We start from the raw sequence: 19,606 nt of genomic DNA, 5'->3' as shown, positions 1-19,606 counted from the left end.
ATCGCTGGAGACATTCCACTGGACTTTGTGACCAATAGCTACAATCTGTTAGACTCGTCTGTAAACTGAGGAGAGTACTATAAGAATCCCATAATGGTGTAGCGCGCTTCAGTTTAGAGTAGTTTGTTAGCGTGAGTGAATTGTCGTGCATTTCTGCAAACAGCCTTCTGAAATGTGCACTTGGTCTCAATATCTGTGGGGCAAATGTACAATAGAGTATTTAAATTACGTTGTTTAAAAAACGAGTAATTTAGTCAAGGAGCTGAGTGGTAGATGCTCAGGAAATGCCGGGTATGAATTAAGGATCTACGAGCACAGGACGAGGCAAAGAAAATGGAAAATAACCACATAACAGCAAAAGACGTAGCACAATCTGAGGCTGCGGAAGGAAGAGGAAGGAGATCGGCTGCGCCCTTTCAAAGCAAGCATCTTAGAGTTTGACTTAAGCGGTTTAGGGAAATCAGGAGGAATGTAAATTTAAATGGCAAGCCGCGGACCTTAACTACCGTCCTTCCTCGTATGAGTCCAGTGGCACACAACCCCAACACCTGGCCAAGTAAAGGGAAAATCCAGAAAGACTTATAAATATGAGAGCAAGGTACAAGACGAAAAATTCTTTGAGGTCCGTTAAACTTCACGGTAATTTAGCAAAGTCATAGCACCCAGTGCAAGTAAAATTAAAAGTGACCTGATGTTTGTGCTGAAGTAGATAATGGCAGCAGTATAGTCGTCAGCAAAGTCTGAGAACCACTGTCTTGTAAACGTATTGAACCAGTGACGCTGCATGGCTACTTGTAGATATGTTCCCGACTGGCGTTCTATTAGGAGCTATTCATTTTTATTTTTACTGGTTGAATGGAGGAATATCTGGCATTGTGAAAATTTTTCCTTTCGTCACTGATGGCGGCCTTTTCCAGTGGCAACGACGCGCAGTTAACAGTTTTATTACCAGATAGGCCTTGTTTTTCCAAAATATCTTCAGCGAATTTTTGTCACAGAGAACACCAAAAATACTCTTCTTATTTGACGTCTTCGACAAACTGTATGATAAGATGTTACTTTTAATGATTTTACGTTCATCAGCAGGTAATATCGTTCAGCAAAATCTGTCTCCACGAGTAAGCATTTTTTTGTGGAAATCTACTAAGGATAAATAAGGAAAAGCTATACAGAAACAGAGAAATAAATTTGTGTAATATTTAAACTATGTAAGTGCCAGATTTTCTATTAAAATTTTATTACAATATCAACAATTACACTTGATAACACAACAAAGTATTTGTTACACTGAATCCTTGGGATTCATCATGAAAGTATATTTAGGACAATTCTTAAACAGTGTTAAGAGAGGACTACATATGAAATACACTCCTACAGCTACCAGAAAGGTAAGATGAACTTCATACGGATGGTCTATAAACATAACATTCGGACAGTATTCTTTGTGGCCGGTTGCTGAAGGAAAATTTTTCCTCTTTTCGTACATCAGTCCCAGTAATTACAAATATTTCAAGCGAAAATAATGCGTGAATTGAGATACGATGCAAAGTGTCACTGATTAAATGGAGTGAGGTGATTCTCGTATGTCACGTTTATTGTTTACCAAATCGTTTTTGGTACGTATTGAACTGTTCAGTGGCGAAATGGTATTGCACCTATAGCGATCTATGAAACAGTTGCTACAAGCAACGCATGAGAAGAACGCGTGACATAGCTGGAGACTCTAGGTGTATTTTTTACATAATTGTATTAATAACGAGATTTTTTTTGTAATTACGCACTTCCTTCGTATTGTTACAACGTAGTGATCCAAAATAATAGCTGTCTAACGCGTATACTGTATGGACTGTGTCCACTTGAAAGACTCAGTGCAGGCACACAGCAGGCACTCGGCGATAAATAACGAATAAGTTAGGGGGTTTGAGGAGGAGGTGGAGAGGGTGCTAGTCCTGGTGCGGGCGCGGCGCGTGCGCGCTGTATGCGATCTCCTGTGCATCGCCCTCCAGGCTGCGGCCCCAGCCGCCGGGCGCGCCCCCGGGCCCGCTGGACGCTCCTCCAGCGCTCCAGCCGGAGCCGACTGCGGCCGGCGCGCTGCTCCAGCCACCTCCGGACGCACCGGCGCCGGCCCAGCCGCCGCCGCTGCCCCCAGAACCGCCGCGCAGGAACTTCTGCACCGCCAGCACGGCCCCCAGGACGAGCGCGATCTTGCTCACGATGAGGGCCTTGAACGCCAACACGCCCACCACCAACAGGCCCAGGGGTACCAACAGCAACATCTTGGCGCCCACGCCCAGCAGAATCGGCAGCAGAGCCTTCAACAGCTTCTTCTTCTTACCACGGCCTGCGGACAATAAACGCTGCAGTTAGCTTGTGCCCTGATTTCATATTTTCCTGTTGATTATGAAAATCGAAGCTGAGATGAATACATCTTTAAAGGGTGCCCATGTAGCTTACATGTCAGTATGGCTACTTCTGATACACCCTTAGTTTTGATATAAACCAGGCAGTTCAAATGGTTCAAATGGCTCTGAGCACTATGGGACTTAACTTCTGAGGTCCATCAGTTCCCTACAACTTAGAACTACTTAAACCTAACTAACCTAAGGACATCACACACATCCATGGCCGAGGCAGGATTCGAACCTGTGACCGTAGTGGTCGCGCGGTTCCAGACTGTAGCACTTAGTACCGCTCGGCCACCCCGGCCGGCAAACCAGGCAGTTAGTTAATGATCAAATTCCATAAAAGTTATGCCATTTAGTAGGACAATCAGTTAGGTAGATAGATCCCAACTATCTTGTCAAGTTCCCTATGTAGCTTGCTTGTCAGGTGTTTAACTGGGATACAGTGGACACTAAATTTTTAACGTACTGATTCAAGAGCCTTAGTAGCCTGGAGATCTATTCTGGATGATGTAGATTTGCGACACTAGTTCACACATGTGGCCAACATACAGTGGAGTTATCTAAAGCAAAAATTCCATGATGACCTGTGTAGTATCACAGATCGGTACTACTCGTAGCGCCGTGTCACAATAGATAATGGAAACGGACGTTTCTGACACATCCAATGATATGTGCCAGCTGGCCACGCCTTCAGCGGCACTGATATCACATAGCAGGTGGTAGCTACGTGGCCCAATCTCAGTTTATCTTCACCAGTCTTCAGTCTTAGTCAGCCTTAGAAAGTTCGCTCGTGCAACAGTAGTGGGAGACTACCACTGCATGATGCACTTTAGTTTACTTCTTGTAATAGCTGGACTTCATGGCTGTTTGTTCTTTTGTAAAGGTTCTTGGCAATACTTGGACAAAGCTACAAGTTAATTAAAACTTCTGTTTCGTACATTTTCAAGTTCTCTAAACATATCTGCTCCTGTGCACCTTCCCTACGACGACAGCTACACCACTCTGTAGCCCACCTTTCCTTACTGTTGTCTACGAAATAACGCACTAGAATCTGCCCATTTCCCAAAAGAAACAATTGCTCAAATGGATCCCAACTACCTTGTCCAGTTACCTGTGGAGTATACGTGTTTGGATGGCTAATTGGAACGCTTTTACTGTAAGTTAAGAGGCTTAGAAGCCAGGAGAGTGAAGATTTTGTAATTTTTCCGAGTCACTTCATGTAAATTCAAGAATGGTTTCCTTAAAAATATCTGTCCAATTGAGGAGATCACTTGAGGAACGACAGGCTGAGGAACGTTTCTCTCATCGGTACTACTACCACTTTTTCATAGGAATATGAAAGTTGTTGCTATTGAAGTAACAGGTGTACTTGCTCAGCAGCAAATCATTGGTGGTCCGAGTGCTTTTAGGGCATGTCATTTTGATTTTTCTGTTGTTGTGAACAAATGGGTAGGAGACATACGAAGAACTGTAGCAATGGTCGCTAGTTTCGTTCCAGAGTTTTGGAGATTTAGAAGCATTTGAAGAAGAGATATTACAGCATTGACGACATCCAGAATATCAGAATGTACACAATATGGAGAAATATCAGCAGACAAACTACAGAAAAAGGAGGACATGGAAGATTAACGGAGATGAATGTGTTCTTATTTGATGTCAGGTTGATAATGATACTTTTGAAGTAACTGCATCAGGTGATGTAATCATGTATTAAAAAATGTGGAAGTGCGAAAGCAGAGAAGCGGTTCTTTTTGGTGTATCTCCCCTCCTTACTGACCCATGAATTGCTGGTGCTCTAGGTTCCGCCCTCCTCGATGACATTAACATCAATAGAGCACTGGTATATAATTCGTGATTTTAACTCATAGTACGACGAAGGATATTTTAATTTCATCAGCCTTCCAATCAGTTTTCATGGTTCCGCTGTCATCTATCTTTCACAAATCTTTTCATTTTCCCTTATTACATCCAATATGTCCATTAATTGGTGTTCGTTGCATGTAATCTTTATTTATACTTTTTTGTGGCCATATTATCCACAGATGCTTTATATTTATTGAAGATATTTTAAAATCGTCTTTGCAACGAAAACAAAAACCATGTTCTTCTCGCCCAACGCGTTTCCTTTCATTGAAACAAAAACACCATCAATGGTGGTATCTTATGCCTGGTTTTCCTTCACATTGCCATATCCTTGCACGTTTTTGAAGTATTCCTTCGTTTGGCAGTAGTGGTTCTGGTCTAATGCTACCTTGATTTGCACAGTTATGCATTTCTTCATGTGATACAGACCACAATTAAGCTTTGCAATCAAGCTTTCGTGAGAAGTATGCAGAAACATCGAAACATTCTTAATCTTGTGAGTATTACTGGGACTTACTTTAATTCAGACATGTATGATTATGGAGATTGTGTGGTGTCATAGATTTCTTACGTTTTCTGAATAGATAAGTGTGAATTATCAAGGAGTGTAGTTATGTCTGTAAAAGTGGAATCGCTAAAACAGAGTTTCTTTACTGTACCATTAGTGTTGTGTTGACTTAATGTCTCCATTTCCAAGAGGCAAAAAGTGGTCTCATAGCCTGTTATTTGAAGTTAAAGAAGCTCTCCAATCACTTCGATTTACACCGGGGTAGCACTAAAGCTGATACGAATATATTACGCTATCGCCCGTTAACGGTTTGCATTTTGGGCCTGAGTTCGAATAACTGTCTGGTTATGTATGAAACGCCTTATAAATCTTTGGCTGTCCGCTGAATCGGCGCAATAACTCCTGAGAATATATTAGGAATTTTGCGTATCTGTCATCAGAATGTAATTCAGAAACTATTAACTGTAATGCAAAATTCTTTTGTGTAACATACTAGTCTTTCGATACATAATCAAAAGAAAAGAAAACGTGCGTAATCATTTCTTCTACAGTCTGGTGAAATATGTCCTTAGAAAATGCGTACAAAAAGCTGGCATTTCTTCCACAGATTGCAAAAACGAGTCTTTGACTTCCTGACATAGATCGGAAATTTAGGCAGTGATTTATGTTTGCAAAGGAATACAGACTATATCCAGATAAATAATGTTCTTTATACTCTAATAATGTGAATTTCGAGCTCATCAGTAGGAATCTGTGCCGTTTAGCGAGGATTAGCAATACAGAAGTACTGTGCCCTTATAGAAGGTCGTCGCTGTTACATTTCGAGAGAATATCTGGTAGGTAAGGCAAGTCTTCAGGTTGGCCAAAGATACAGTAGTCTTGCCAGGATCGGTTCGAGGACATTTTTCCACACGACTTATCAGCTCCCACACCCCGCCGCCCTTTCCATTCCTACACTTCCAATAATTACCTGTTATAATACACACTGTATAAAGATTTTACACTTCGACGCTTCCCTCCCTACCCACTCTGCTTGGCACCCAAAACGGCCGCTACTAGTTCTCATACGTCCTGCACAAAAAATCCACAGTGGTGGCGGCTCGGACGTCCCTCACAGCGTTGCACCGCAAAGAAACGGCTTCTGTCGCTAGTTTCTTAAACCGGCCCCCAGTCTTGCTCGCTACAGTAGCAGTAAATCCACGAGTTACAACACAAGTATGTGTTACATTGCAGATATGCTCTGTATAAGGCAATATAATGTGGACAATAGCTGGAAAAATCTAACTGTAAGAATAAAAATGCATTAAAGGTTAGACGTATACCGAGGTACTATATTGGACGTCAGCAGCTACAGGAAAATTTCTAAATAAATGAGAACAAGTTTCCACGGTCTATGTCCAAGGAATATCCTACTAGGTGTGTGTTGCTGTGTTCAGTATCGTCACCGCAATGAAAACAATAACAGCTGAGACTGGAAATTATGTCCATATTCACTTAACTAGTACGCATAATAAGCTCTACAAAATGAGATTTGAACCTAATATAACAGCAAGTGAGAGTACAAAGTGAACGATGGAGACAAGAATGTTTATCACTAGCGGAATATGTACAAAATATCGAGTTGGAATAACATGTATGAACAGAAGAGAGCGGGGAAATACGGATAACAAAGTAAAGAACTACGAGGCAATTTTATAAAATAAATACATGCATTTTGCATGGAATCAGCTCCATTTGCTCATAGATCTACAATAGTAATACCAACAAATATACTTATTTGACAAGTAATATGTGCTAACACTTGGGTCTTATGAGCCTTGACGAAGAAGCCAGTATTTTATAATTTTCTCCAGAAATACACACTATACACCGAATAATGATTTGTGAAAAAAATGCAATAACAGAATTATGAATACTTGTGAAGAACAATATTTAAGATAACCGCGCGTCCAAAATGAATTTGGTTTTTATATCCGACCGTTGCACCTTCAGAAAGAAAATTGTTGCACAAGCAGTCCGTAGCGAATGTTATCTGTACTCAGTAATCTTACAGTTTAACCGGAAGCGGACTATCATAAACTGGAAGTACCTTGGAGTATGAATATCTTTCTAAATACGCTGTTAGTCATGAAGTTAACACCCGAGCCTAGCTTCATAGACATACATTTATTCCGTGCTCGACGCAAAACGTTTAACGGTTTCCAGAGAAGTCACGTCTTCGAGCTGGCCGTTTGCATGCCTCACTACCGGAAATGAGGCTGTAAAGGACCCGTAAAACGAGGCGCATTCTCCTCTGTCACGTGTCCCTCTTTCATTGCTTTACAGTCCATTCTCCTCTGTCTGGGTCGTTGCTCTTGGACAAAGGAATGTAAAGGAGTTCAACGATAGAAAATAGCAACAACTGCACTCACAACAAAGTCTTAAAAATGTTATTAGTAACGCCTTTAACACGTTTTTATGAAAGAGAAGCTGCCACACTTGAGTAATTACATGATTAATTGTGGTGGAGCCGTGTGAATTTGACGTAACATTTAAGAAAACGCGTTTCATACTAGATGTTAGGAACTTTTACGTCTTCTCAAAGTTCTTCAGGAGACAGTGTTGTATCACATGTGTGAGCTAATACAAATATTGAAATTTTCTCACAAAATTAAGAAATAGCGTTGCAATATAAAAGTCAAGTAACCTGCTCCCAACTTGAATTGTTGAAACTTATAATCTGGTGGTTTTTGAAGGCTGTGAGCTTAGAAACATATTAGTTCAACAACTTTGCTTCTGCCGTTTTGCAATAGATGGCGGAAGCGGCGAGTGATGGTGCAGGTGGTGGGTCGTAAGTGTCGTGTAATAAGCTTAACCGCTTGTAAAGGAAACGCCGCTGAACTATTAGTCGGCTTGTCAGTGCATCATAAAGTTATTCTCGATTGAATGTGTCAACTTACGAGCCCAATTTTCGTCATCTCCTAGTGAAAGAGAATGCAGAGAATGGTTTCAAGGTTTCAAGGACGGTGATTTTGACGTCAAAGACCGGAATGGCATTGGAAGAGAGAATTTCAAGACTACTGAAACTGACAGAAACACTCAGCGGCTAAGATTATCGAAAGAAAATTATGCTCGTGAGCCGAGCACCGAAAGACAAACGACCACAACACAGCGAAAGAAATAAGAAGGTGATTTTTCGGCATGACAGTGCTCTGCAGACGTAATCGGAAACGTTGGAAACGGAAGTTCTGTCCCACCAGCCATACTCTTCAGACATTGCTCCTTCTGACTATCACCTTTTTCGATCAATAGAACAAGACCTGGCCGCCCAGCAGTTCCAGCCACATGAACAGGTACAAAATTGCATCAATTCATAGAACTCTCCAAAGATTCTCAGTTCTTCCGCCGCCGGATTCTATGTTGCCCGGAAGATGGAAGAAAGTAGTGGCCAGTGATGATCAGTCATTTATATCCGCAAATTTTTTGTAAGTGTTTCACAATATAGCCTCGAACGGCGAGAAAAGACAACGGAAGCAAAGTAGAACTAATAGCTTATTTCGATGAAAATCTTAACTTCAGTAAGGCAGTAGTCAGAGACATCACAGCGTCGTGCTATTACTGAAAGTCGCATTTGGACCATAAATATATCTGTCTGAAGTAAAATTCTAGAAATACCTGTACTACGTGCCTATTTAGTCAACGCTGAACCTCGAATTACTGACAAAGATATAGACAACTCCACATGTCCAAGCAAGACGGTGGTCTCCATACGGATATTGTTACGAGTATATCACGAACTTCACTACTCCCAGTGTAATACCTCAGTAATTAAGGTTCGAAGACGCTCACTCGTTTATATGCTGAGGGTTCAGCACTGCTATTCGCACACCTTCTTTATTGATGCTGGGAGTACCACTCAGTCCTTCTTTATACATCACTTCCCAACGCGTTGTTGGCACTTGGTGTTAGGAAGCGACTCCTGAGAGATGCGAGTCACGGCCAAGCATACAAGTGCTGGTCGCGTGTCGACGCTGGGTCCACAAAAGGCTCTCACGCCGTTAGCTAAACAGATGACGGGCGACACCTCCTGTCGAGCCAGGCACCAACTTCGTGAGAGGCAGCTGACTGTGGTGCCGTTCGCTCCGCCTTTTTATTTTTCTCAAATTTTCAACGTTTAATCCCGCCCATTCCTTAACTGCTGAACAGCATACCCTTAGCTGTTATCTCCCAAGTCTACCATTAACGATGATCTGAGATAATCGAATGCAGAATCAAAATCTGGAATGAAGCCAACTTTCCACAGCGCAATGAAATATACCGCAGAATTCATTTCGGTGATACGAAAGGAATGAGTCTAAGCATCAGAAAGCTAACGTCGAATTTGTGAGAACATCCTAATAACCACCGGTGGTTCAGAGTTTAAAGAAGAAGCGATTAGAACATTACTCATAATTATTCAGTACCAATCAGTATTTCCCTTTATAACTGCGTACACTAAGTGACCACGGAAAGTGTCGAAGTTATTTCACAGAAACCCTTAGAGAACTGTACTGAATACTTTCATCCGTCCATATTTCACCAGCTATTTCGGCTGTAGAGATTTTGAAACGATTGACCTTCATAGCTGGTAAAGATGCAAACATTTTATTTATTAAATAACAGGAAGTTGTTCCTCTTCTTACATTACGTGGTGTAGGAGAAAAATATCTTAAACAAATGTCAATCCCTCCTACAAGAGCTACGTTCATGGTTCAGAGCCTGGGGTCGAATCAGACCACGGGTGACAGTTATAGGAATGCTTAATGGGAAAATATGGCAACGCCACGAAGGTACGAAGCGCTGATATCCTCATCAGATCACCAAGAGTTATTCTGAATTACCGAAACTGCTTAGGGTGAATGCCTGGATGTTTGACGGAAAGGAAGTGGACAATTTTCTTCCCATTCGTGTTCTGTTCGAGGCTGTGCTCTGCCTCGAATGAAGTCGTTGCCAGTGGCACGTTCATTCACCATTTTCTTCGTTTCTCCTTCGAGAGATGGAATGTGAATTCGTGAACTTTGTTAATGATAAAATTTCGCCGACATTTTCGTTTCCTTCGAGAAATTTTGTCCAAGAGAGTACTTCGCGGTCTCTGTCAATAGCCCACCGCAGGTGAGATCAGGATGGCTGCCGCACGGAAGATATGTGGACGGTATGGCTGACGAAATACACGTACGTAACTGTACAGAGGAACGGGAACGCCAACACGGAAACGGAGGGATTAAATTTTTAATTTTGAGAAGAAAGAATATCTGTCTTTAAAGCAAAGTAGAGGGGATGTCTCTACGGAAAAAAACAGTAAGATCGATGAAATGTTCTCTCTATGTCTTATTTAATAGCTCCTAGTACTCTTTAACTAAAAATTTACACTGCCGTCTTGATGTGGAAATGAAATTACGACTGAACCACCGAAGGAATATGCAGCTATGTCTGGAGAAATATCACGCTGGCACTGTTTGGAACCGTCAGTCTGGAGCTAAATTTTTGTTTGCCCGGGTAGGAATCACCTCTTTGGAAGAAATGGCTCGATAAATTGTTACTGTTTGAAATGGATTAAGATGTAGGGACGATGTTTCATCTGAGTAGATTTGCGCTGTACTTATGATTCGTGAAAAACTGAGTGCCGAATCGTGACTCTTCAGACTGAGATGTGTTACATGATTACATCCCATGAACTTATTCAAAGTTCCATTTTAAAGTGGTTTGTTTCCTCTCTTTTCAGCATCTGTTCAGTACTGTGGGGTTGTCATTCGTAGAGATGGGCGTATCTGCGTGTGGAGTGTTTGAGGAGAGCGAACGTCGCCATATTGCATTCAATACTTTCATACAGGTGCACCATTTGGCGCGCTAGTTAGGAGACCGATAATTTGGACGGTTGGCGTTTCATTTCTGACATGTTAAATACGATGCCTGTAACCTATCGTCGAGGTCTCCGCGACGTTAACTTTCAACAAGATAACGCAGTACCGCATGTTTCCCGTGCACAGGTTATTGCCCTGTTCCCTTGGCCAGCATATTCTCCAGGTATCTGATCCACAGAGAGCCAGTTGCCATAGGTCAAAGTTGATGAATTCCGGCACAGAGTTGGAAGAGCACGGATTACAATTCCAATCTATGATAACACAAGTTGTTAGACTATCTATTTCGTACTGAAGTGCGCATTTTTAGACCCGTTTAAAACATGTCATATTACACTACCTGATCCGGACACAACTACGTAAGGCAGAATATACACAGTCAGACGTCATGAGAGGCAGATCCGTGAATATAAAAAGAAGCGGGGACTTGTGCATTGTTAGCAGAGAATCAGTAGCGACAGATTGTGTCTACAGGAGAGCTCAGTTACTTCGAAACTGGTTATTGGACGTCACCTGAGTAACAAATCGGTGTAACAAACCGATGCCGCGTGGAGTATCCGCGCCGTATGAGGCGCCCTGTCACGGACTGCGAGGCCCCTCCCGCCGGAGTTTCGAGTCCTCCCTCGGGCATGGGTGTGTGTGTTGTTCTTAGCATAATGTAGTTTAAGTTAGTTTAAGAAGTGTGTTAAGTCTAAGGACTGATGACCTTGAAAGTTTGGTTCCTTAGGAATTCACACACATTTGAACATTTTGAACAAATCAACGTATAACTTTTCAACCATTCTAAAGCTGCCAAAGAATTCTGTTGGTGATGTGACTGTGGAGTGGAAACGTGATGTACAAATAACAGCTAAACCAAGACCAGGCGTACTTCATGTAGTGATCGACAGGGACCGTCGAGCATTGCGGAGAGTGGTTGTAAAAAATCCATGAAATCAGCGGGAGGAATCACTCATGAACTCAAATGTGCTACCAGTAGTCCAGCCAGCACAATGGCCAAGCAATTTCTCATATGCCACACGTTTCTGTTGTCAATGTTGAGCGACGCTTGAGGTGGTGTAGAGAGCAACGCCACTGGACGGTAGGTGAATGAACTAGTGAACTGGAATGTCGTATATCCCGTGGCAGTGATATGGAAGGATTAGTGCGTTTGGCGAATGCTCTTAGAACGTTGCGCGCCATTACATATAGTGCGAACAGTGAGCGACGGTGGAAGTGGTGTTACTGAGTGCGGGTGTGTTTCCTGGTTAGGGTGTGGTTCACCTCGTGCTTAACAGACCGGTAAATGTGGAAGGGGATGAACACATTTTATATCACCACATACTGCGCACAGAAGACCAGGAGCAACTCCGAGACGATGACTGCATCAGCATGACAATGTACTCTGTCATAATGCAACATCCCTGTGGAAATGATTTCTTGACAGTAACATACCTGACTTGGACTTGGACGGCCGGAGTGGCCGCGCGGTTAAAGGCGCTACAGTTTGGAACCGCGTGACCGCTACGGTCGCAGGTTCGAATCCTGCCTCGGGCATGGATGTGTGTGATGTCCTTAGGTTAGTTAGGTTTAAGTAGTTCTAAGTTCTAGGGGACTTATGACGACAGCAGTTGAGTCCCATAGTGCTCAGAGCCACTTGAACCATTTTTGACTTGGACTCGTCTGTACTGAGTTCCGATCTGGTCCCAAAGGGGCACCTTTGGTATTAATGGTGTGCTTCTGGTTGTTCTGCCGAATTGTTGTTTCAACAACCGACCCTTACCTGTACTTGCTGCCTGGACTTCAACAACAACTGGTCGAAGTGCTGTGCATAAAATATTGAAACAACAACGCAGCAGAGCACTCAGAAGCACACTACTGATCACTCGCACCGAGAAAACTTGAGAGATCACCCTTGGGATGAGATAAAACGGTGATTTTTTTCCAGCCCCCAGCGTCCAGCACTACCTTCTCTGATTTCGGCTCTTGCGCAAGCTGACATTCTTCCACAGACATTCAGACAGCCCGCTGAAAGCGCTCCGAGCAAAGCCGCCATAGAGGCGAAGGGTGGACACAAACCTCACTAGTGTTCACAAAGACTTGTCCGGATACTTTTGATGTGACGGTGTTAACTAAAACCGGAGTGGTATCGTCAAGAGATATAAATGATGACGTAACCGTATATGTCTTTGCAGCCGCCTCATAGCCATCGTTGCTGTCATAGGTGGCAGCTGTGTGCACTCACGTTTCACAGCCCGTATACCCGCAAATGACCTACCAACTGAATCGTGTAGTCTTCTTAATATACAGGGTGATTCAAAAAGAATACCACAACTTTAGGAATTTAAAACTCTGCAACGACAAAAGGCAGAGCTAAGCACTATCTGTCGGCGAATTAAGGGAGCTATAAAGTTTCATTTAGTTGTACATTTGTTCGCTTGAGGCGCTGTTGACTAGGCGTCAGCGTCAGTTGATGCTAAGATGGCGACCGCTCAACGGAAAGCTTTTTGTGTTATTGAGTACGGCAGAAGTGAATCGACGGCAGTTATTCAGCGTGCATTTCGAACGAAGTATGGTGTTAAACCTCCTGATAGGTGGTGTATTAAACGTTGGTATAAACAGTTTACAGAGAATGGGTGTTTGTGCAAAGAGAAAAGTTCTGGACGGCCGAGAACGAGTGATGAAAATGTAGCACGCATCCAGCAAGCATTTGTTCGCAGCCCAGGAAAATCGACTCACAGAGCTAGCACAGAGCTGCAAATTCCACAATCAACTGTATGGAGAGTCCTACGAAAAAGGTTAGTTATGAAACCTTATCGTCTGAAATTGGTTCAAGCATTGTCTGCAGCTGATAAGATTAAAAGAATCGATTTCTGTGATTTTATCCTTGCTCAAATGGAAATTGGCTGTTCCCTCAGCTCGAACAAGAAGCACAACAATTCATATTTCAGCAGGATGGAGCGCCACCACATTGGCACTTATCTGTCCGTAACTACCTGAACGTCAACTACCCGAGGCGATGGATCGGCCGCCAGGCAGCCCGTGACAGAGCACTTCATCACTGGCCTCCAAGAAGCCCTGATCTTACCCCCTGCAATTTTTTCTTATGGGGGTATGTTAAGGATATGGTGTTTTGGCCACCTCTCCCAGCCACCATTGATGTTTTGAAACGAGAAATAACAGCAGATATCCAAACTGTTACGCCTGATATGCTACAGAGAGTGTGGAACCAGTTGGAGTATCGCGTTGATATTGCTCGAGTGTCTGGAGGGGGCCATATTGAACATCTCTGAACTTGTTTTTGAGTGAAAAAAAACCTTTTTAAATACTCCTTGTAATGATGTATAACAGAAGGTTATATTATGTTTCTTTCATTAAATACACATTTTTAAAGTTGCGGTATTCTTTTTGAATCACCCTGTACTATATAGGCGCAATAAATAATATTTCGTCATTAGATATCTTTTCTGGTGCTGTAATTCTAATGACATTAGCGTATTGAAGCAGAGAGTTCTCCCTGCTTGACAACGCCTTTGTGACCGCAGCGTCTTCCGATTTCGTTACCGCTGCCTTTGTACGAGATGTCGCGGTCACGACCCACGCGGCGCCGCGGGTAATACGATAGCCGGCGCGGCCAGTGGAAGGGGGGCAGGGCACTTTCATCGGGCCTCGCGGGAGAAAGTACCGGGCGGTGGCGTCACCGGACGCTCGCGTCCGCGGTTGATCGCCTTCCGAGAAGCAGCCGAGGTGCGGCGCAGCCGGATGCTGGCCGAAACGCGAGCTTCGGAGAAGACGCCACCCCGGCAGCGGAACTGTGCCGCCCGCCTTGTGGGTCACGGCGGGGCGCGTGGGCCGGCCGGCGTTCGTTGTCGCGACCCCACCCTGTGTCGCGATTAGGCGTTCCCGTTACGGCTCGGGCGCTGCACCTCCGCACGTCCGCTCGGTAATCATGCGGGCACTTACCGCCAGCGTGGCTTTCTACTCGACCTTCGCGTCTGCTGCCTGTTGAGGGCGGCACAACCCGTGAGAGCTGTGCATTGTCTGTTTTTTAGACGGTCAACGCAGAACAGTCTGATCACAAAAGGTTGGATGTGCGGCATATATCGAAATGTTGCGCAGTCATACTTGTCTATTCCTACAAAAGTGAAAGCTAACTCAGTACCTATTACTGACACGTCTTCTTTAGGTAAACCAGCGACTTTGACGAATAAACATCCCTTCTCGGAAATTTCTGCGTATGACATCTCCTCGGGTTTCCAGAATGAAATTTGCACTCTGGGGTTGCCAGACAAGCATCATCGTCGTCTTGAAGAAACATCGCATCAAGTGTCCTGAGTGACAACTTTTCGCGATGATGATAACTGGAAAACTACTTTTTTTTCCTTGTTTCTTGTACTTTAAAGATATTCTCATATTCCAAGTGACACGTCTGACTAACTTGCTGGTGTGGGACACTAAACGATTGTTCAGTATTTGACGCTGAGTCCATGTAGATCACAATGCATTGAAAACTGAGCTGATTTAACCAGTTTTTGCTCCAAAGTTTGATCCTTTTGGACCCCATTTGGCTAATAACTCCTCTAAAATCCTTTCACTAGTATTGCTTCGTCTTTTTAGTGCTTAATATCATGAAATTATTTATCTCTTTTTATGAATCGGCCCAAAAGTCAGCTGGATTGGTAGTAATAGAAAGATAATTGGCACAGTCCGTTAGTGTTTGCTGAATAATGTGTTATGTTTGATAACTATTGAACAAAATATGCAGCAGCTCTTATTTTTAATACTAGACCGGGTGCAGTCTATACGGATATGGTGTCGTTGTCCTAGGTAGCAGCAATGTCATACTTGTCAGGCCTTGTTCGTTGTACGCTTCAACTGACAGAGTTTATAGCATTTCAAATCGATTTAACTCTACAGCAGGTACAATACAAACTAAAACAGATGGCAGTACTGAGTTTTCAACGTTTTGTATCGTGGTGAAATGGTAACAAAAACATTTACAACCACAGTATGTGCTCCATCTGTGTCCGGAAATGAAATGCAGTGTCACAGTGGAACGACGGTTATAGCAGAAGAACATTTGAAGGGACTCTTTTACTACGGTTTGTAATAGAGTATGAGAGTTTTTTTACTGAATGGGGCATTTCTCAACACAAATGTGGATGGCAAGAAACAGCAATTAAACTACGGGACGATGTTTGCGATTAAGTCAAACAAACACTGAACATTCATTAACACAGAACATTAGTATTATTATTAAGTACGTGTAATTAGTATGAGCACGTTTCTAACGGAATCTTGGATCTTACAACGTCAGCACTCGAGATGAATTGCATACCTGGCTGGGAAACAAGAAGTCACGGGAAGGGTTGTCGCATTTGAAGATGAGCTGTGTATGAGACCCGAATGTTGCGGTTATATGTCGCGTAAGGCGAAAGTGTAGAAACGATATCCAAGCATTCTGTTGCAGAGGAGTGTACAGTGAATGTGACAAAACGTAACGAGTCATCTGACTTATAACGTGAAACGATGATCGGTGCAAGACACATGTGTTACGGACTTTCGGGGATTACACAGAAATTCGGTCTTCTAGGCTCAACAGTTACTAGGATGAATTTTCACTGCCACAGGGACAACGTTTCCCTTCGTGTAGTCCGCCACATAGAACGATCGTGCAAGTGTTTGAGGAATGTATGTCACGTATACGCCGTAAGCAGTGATCGACGGTCAGGTATGAGTCATAGCGCCGCCGAGTTGTGGAGGTCAGGAACGCATTTCTCCCGTAGCTGCATGGAGGGAATTGCTCCGTATAGTTTTCATCAGCTGACGATTGACTTCATGTCCAGTACTTCAACATGCGTTTGTTGAGGAACGTACTGCCACTAGCATAACATAAAGAGATTCAATAGTATTACTATTTTAGTCTGCATATGCAAACCCTCAGCTGCGTTTATAGCATTTGTAAATGTAAAGAAATATTTTGACAAAGGTGACTGGGGCACATTCTTAGAAGTTTTGAAGCTAGCAGGGATTAAATATCGGGAGTGATAAGTTATTTTTAACTTGTACAGAAACTAATCTCGAGTCATAAGAGTCAAAAGACATGAAAGGCAAGTACTGGCTTGGGAGTGACACAGGACTGTGGCCTACTCATATTTTATTTAATCATTTAAAAAAGTGTGAAATAAAAAGGGAGAAATGTGGAAAGGGAATTAAAAAAACATGGAGAGGAAATTAAAAATTTAAATTGAATTGAGATTTCTTGTGCCTTCAAAGAAAAACCGCAATAGAAACTCAATGAAGAAACGGACCCCAGAATTGTTTTAGGTACTGACTCAAGTCTATTAGAAGTGCACACATTTCAGGTATGTAAACATGTCGTGACTAACATAGTCCACTAACATTAACAGCACTTCAAATGGAGTGTCATGTTCGATAACGTATTTCGGAGTGGTGGCTCTTTGATATGCGTACATATTACGTTGTTACCTGTGCTGAAACTGCATGCCAGAAATCTTATGAGTATATCATTGTTAACAAATTGCAGAATCGTCTGCACATACTATTAATCTCACATTACATTGATCCCGGTACGTTGTATTACGCTTTGTAGATTCTTGAAAACATAAATGCAGAAATTGCAATAATAAAATAAAAGTAGTAACAGCTGAAGGCAAACATGACGTAATTTAAAAAAAATGGCTCTGAGCACTATGGGACTTAACATCTATGGTCATCAGTCCCCTAGAACTTAGAACTACTTAAACCTAACTGACCTAAGGACAGCACACAACACCCAGCCATCACGAGGGAGAGAAAATCCCTGACCCCGCCGGGAATCGGACCCGGGAACCCGGGCGTGGGAAGCGAGAACGCTACCGCACGACCAGACGTAATTTAGCAAATTTAAAGTTTCTCTTACGCCAATAACATTGTGATTCTCTCAGAGACAGCAAGAGACATGCAAGAGAATTAGTAGTAGTAATAGTATTAGTAGTAGTAGTACGGAATGTAAAGGGTCTTGAAGTGATGTTATAAGATGAACAGCAACAAAAGTACAGCTAGGGTAATGGAACGTAGCCCCTTAAGCGATACGGACGGAATTAGATTAGTATATAAAACACTAAGGATCGTAAATGGGTTTTGGTATTTAAGCAGAAAAATAAATGACGACAGCGGAAGTGAAAAGGATATAAAATGTAGGTTTGCAATAGCAACAAAAGCCATATTGTGAAATAGAGCTTATATGAGTGACGGGAGGAGGATAGTGGTGTTTAACGTCCCGTCGACAACGAGGTCATTAGAGACGGAGCACAAGCTCGGATTAGGGAAGGATGGGGGAGGAAGTCGGCCGTGCCCTTTCAAAGGAACCATCCCGGCATTTGCCTGGAGTGATCTAGGGAAATCACGGAAAACCTAAATCAGGATGACCGGACGCGGGATTGAACCGTCGTCCTCCCGAATGCGAGTCCAGTGTGCTAACTACTGCGCCACCTCGCTCGGTATATATATGAGTGACTTTTTGATGCTGTTTAGAATCTAGCCTTACATGGAACTCAAATGTAGACGATAACATTTCGGGTAAAAAGAGGATAGAAGCTCTTTTGAAATGCGGTGTTAAAGGAGAACGCTGAAGATTGGATAACTGACGAGGTGCTATTGAGAACTGAAATTTCTGGAATAAGTTGAGTAGAAGAAGGATTCGTTTGATAGTACACATACTGAAACATAAAGATCGCAAACTGAAAACAGCAGTAACGATGCGAAGTATACGAGTTAATAGGCAGAATGTACAGACAGTATCTAAGACAAAAACTGAAGAAGAAACCGACGCTTGTGGTCTCACCTTCATCCTGCAGGGCGCGCTGGATCTGTCCCGGGATCTCGGCTGGCAGCTTGAACTGCAGGGAGTGCGTCCTGAGGAACCTGCCGGCGGCCTCCATCAGCAGGTCGACGAGCCTGTCGCTGCGGCTCGCCGGCTCCTGGCCGTCTATGGCGTTCTGCACGTCGGCCTCGGAGGCGAGCGCGCGGCCGCCGTCGCGCTCGTCGGCGGCGCCGGTCCTCACGAACGACACGCCGTCGGCCAGCTCGATGTCGGCCATGCGGGCGGCGCGGCCGAGCGCGGCGGCCGTCTTCACGCCCAGACAGCCGACCAGGTCCCCGCGCTCCGTGCAGTCGGCCAGCACCTTGACGGCCAGCCGCCAGCCGGCTCCGTCGCCGCCTCCGGAGACGGCGCGGCCCTCCACGCCCACCTCGTTGTCCTCGACGGCCACCGACGGCACCACGGCGGCGGAGAGGGCCGCCGCGGCCAGCGACAGCAAGAGCAGCAGTGAGCGCATCGCGGGTCCCATGGCGTGCCGTGTGAGTGTGCTCGCGTTCACGTTCGCCAGTCAGTCGGAGCTGAGTGACCGTATCGGTGGCTGGCGTCTTCCCTTTTTATGAGCCGCGTGGTCGCGCCCTCCCACCGACGCGCCGAGCCGCGCTCAGCGCCGGGCCGCCCAGCTTTCCCCACCACGTGACGTGAAGCGACGCGACGCGCACCGTGCAGCATCCTGCGTGCCTTCGGCTCGGACCCCCAGCAATGCGGGGGCACTGGAGGGAAGGGCGAGGGGGGAGGGGAGGGGACCGGCAGGGTGTTACTCTTTAAGAGAGAAAGGGTTTTATGGAGGAATGAAAAGTGCCGCAGGAACTCCGTTTTCCCCTACGCGCCTACATCTTCACTTTCTGTCTGCCTACCACAGCGCGGTAGCTGGCAAAATTGTTCAGCTTACGACAGAAAGTCGCACAAGGTCTGCGACCGCTTTTCTATTAATTGAATATGCACGTAACGTTGCTTCAGCAAGTTAACTAACAAGAACCGACTGTGCAAAAAATGACATACAGTCTTCGAGATAAAAAATGACTAGTAAAAACAGTAGTATCAATATTTCGAAGAAAATAATCAGGACATCGGACGAAGGAGTCAGTTGGGTAAA

The 19,606-nt window shown here is 44.1% G+C and overlaps 1 protein-coding gene across 1 annotated transcript; it reads right to left on the bottom strand.

The window, feature by feature from the left end:
• Positions 1-1,293: 1,293 nt before the first annotated feature.
• LOC126176150 (uncharacterized) lies at positions 1,294-19,025 on the bottom strand. The gene is made up of 2 exons (XM_049923292.1): positions 18,478-19,025; positions 1,294-2,341 (listed from the first exon to the last, which is right to left on the bottom strand). Exons 1-2 carry the CDS (start codon positions 18,980-18,982, stop codon positions 1,944-1,946), a joined length of 903 nt encoding a protein of 300 aa, XP_049779249.1. The 5' UTR covers positions 18,983-19,025; the 3' UTR covers positions 1,294-1,943.
• Positions 19,026-19,606: the final 581 nt, after the last annotated feature.

The sequence above is a fragment of the Schistocerca cancellata genome, chromosome 3 (assembly GCF_023864275.1).
Source record: "Schistocerca cancellata isolate TAMUIC-IGC-003103 chromosome 3, iqSchCanc2.1, whole genome shotgun sequence".
Classification (NCBI taxonomy): domain Eukaryota; kingdom Metazoa; phylum Arthropoda; class Insecta; order Orthoptera; family Acrididae; genus Schistocerca; species Schistocerca cancellata.
The sequence above is the reverse complement of the archived record's forward strand: the minus strand, read 5'-3'. Positions and strand labels throughout refer to the sequence as shown.

Bases quoted from the DNA above. Each gene is read 5' to 3' on its own strand.
- LOC126176150 (XM_049923292.1), bottom strand. From the start codon at position 18,982: ATGGGACCCGCGATGCGCTCACTGCTGCTCTTGCTGTCGCTGGCCGCG. The intron at 2,342-18,477 runs GTGAGACCACAA...TATTGTCCGCAG, and splicing joins GCGCGCCCTGCAGGATGAAG to GCCGTGGTAAGAAGAAGAAG.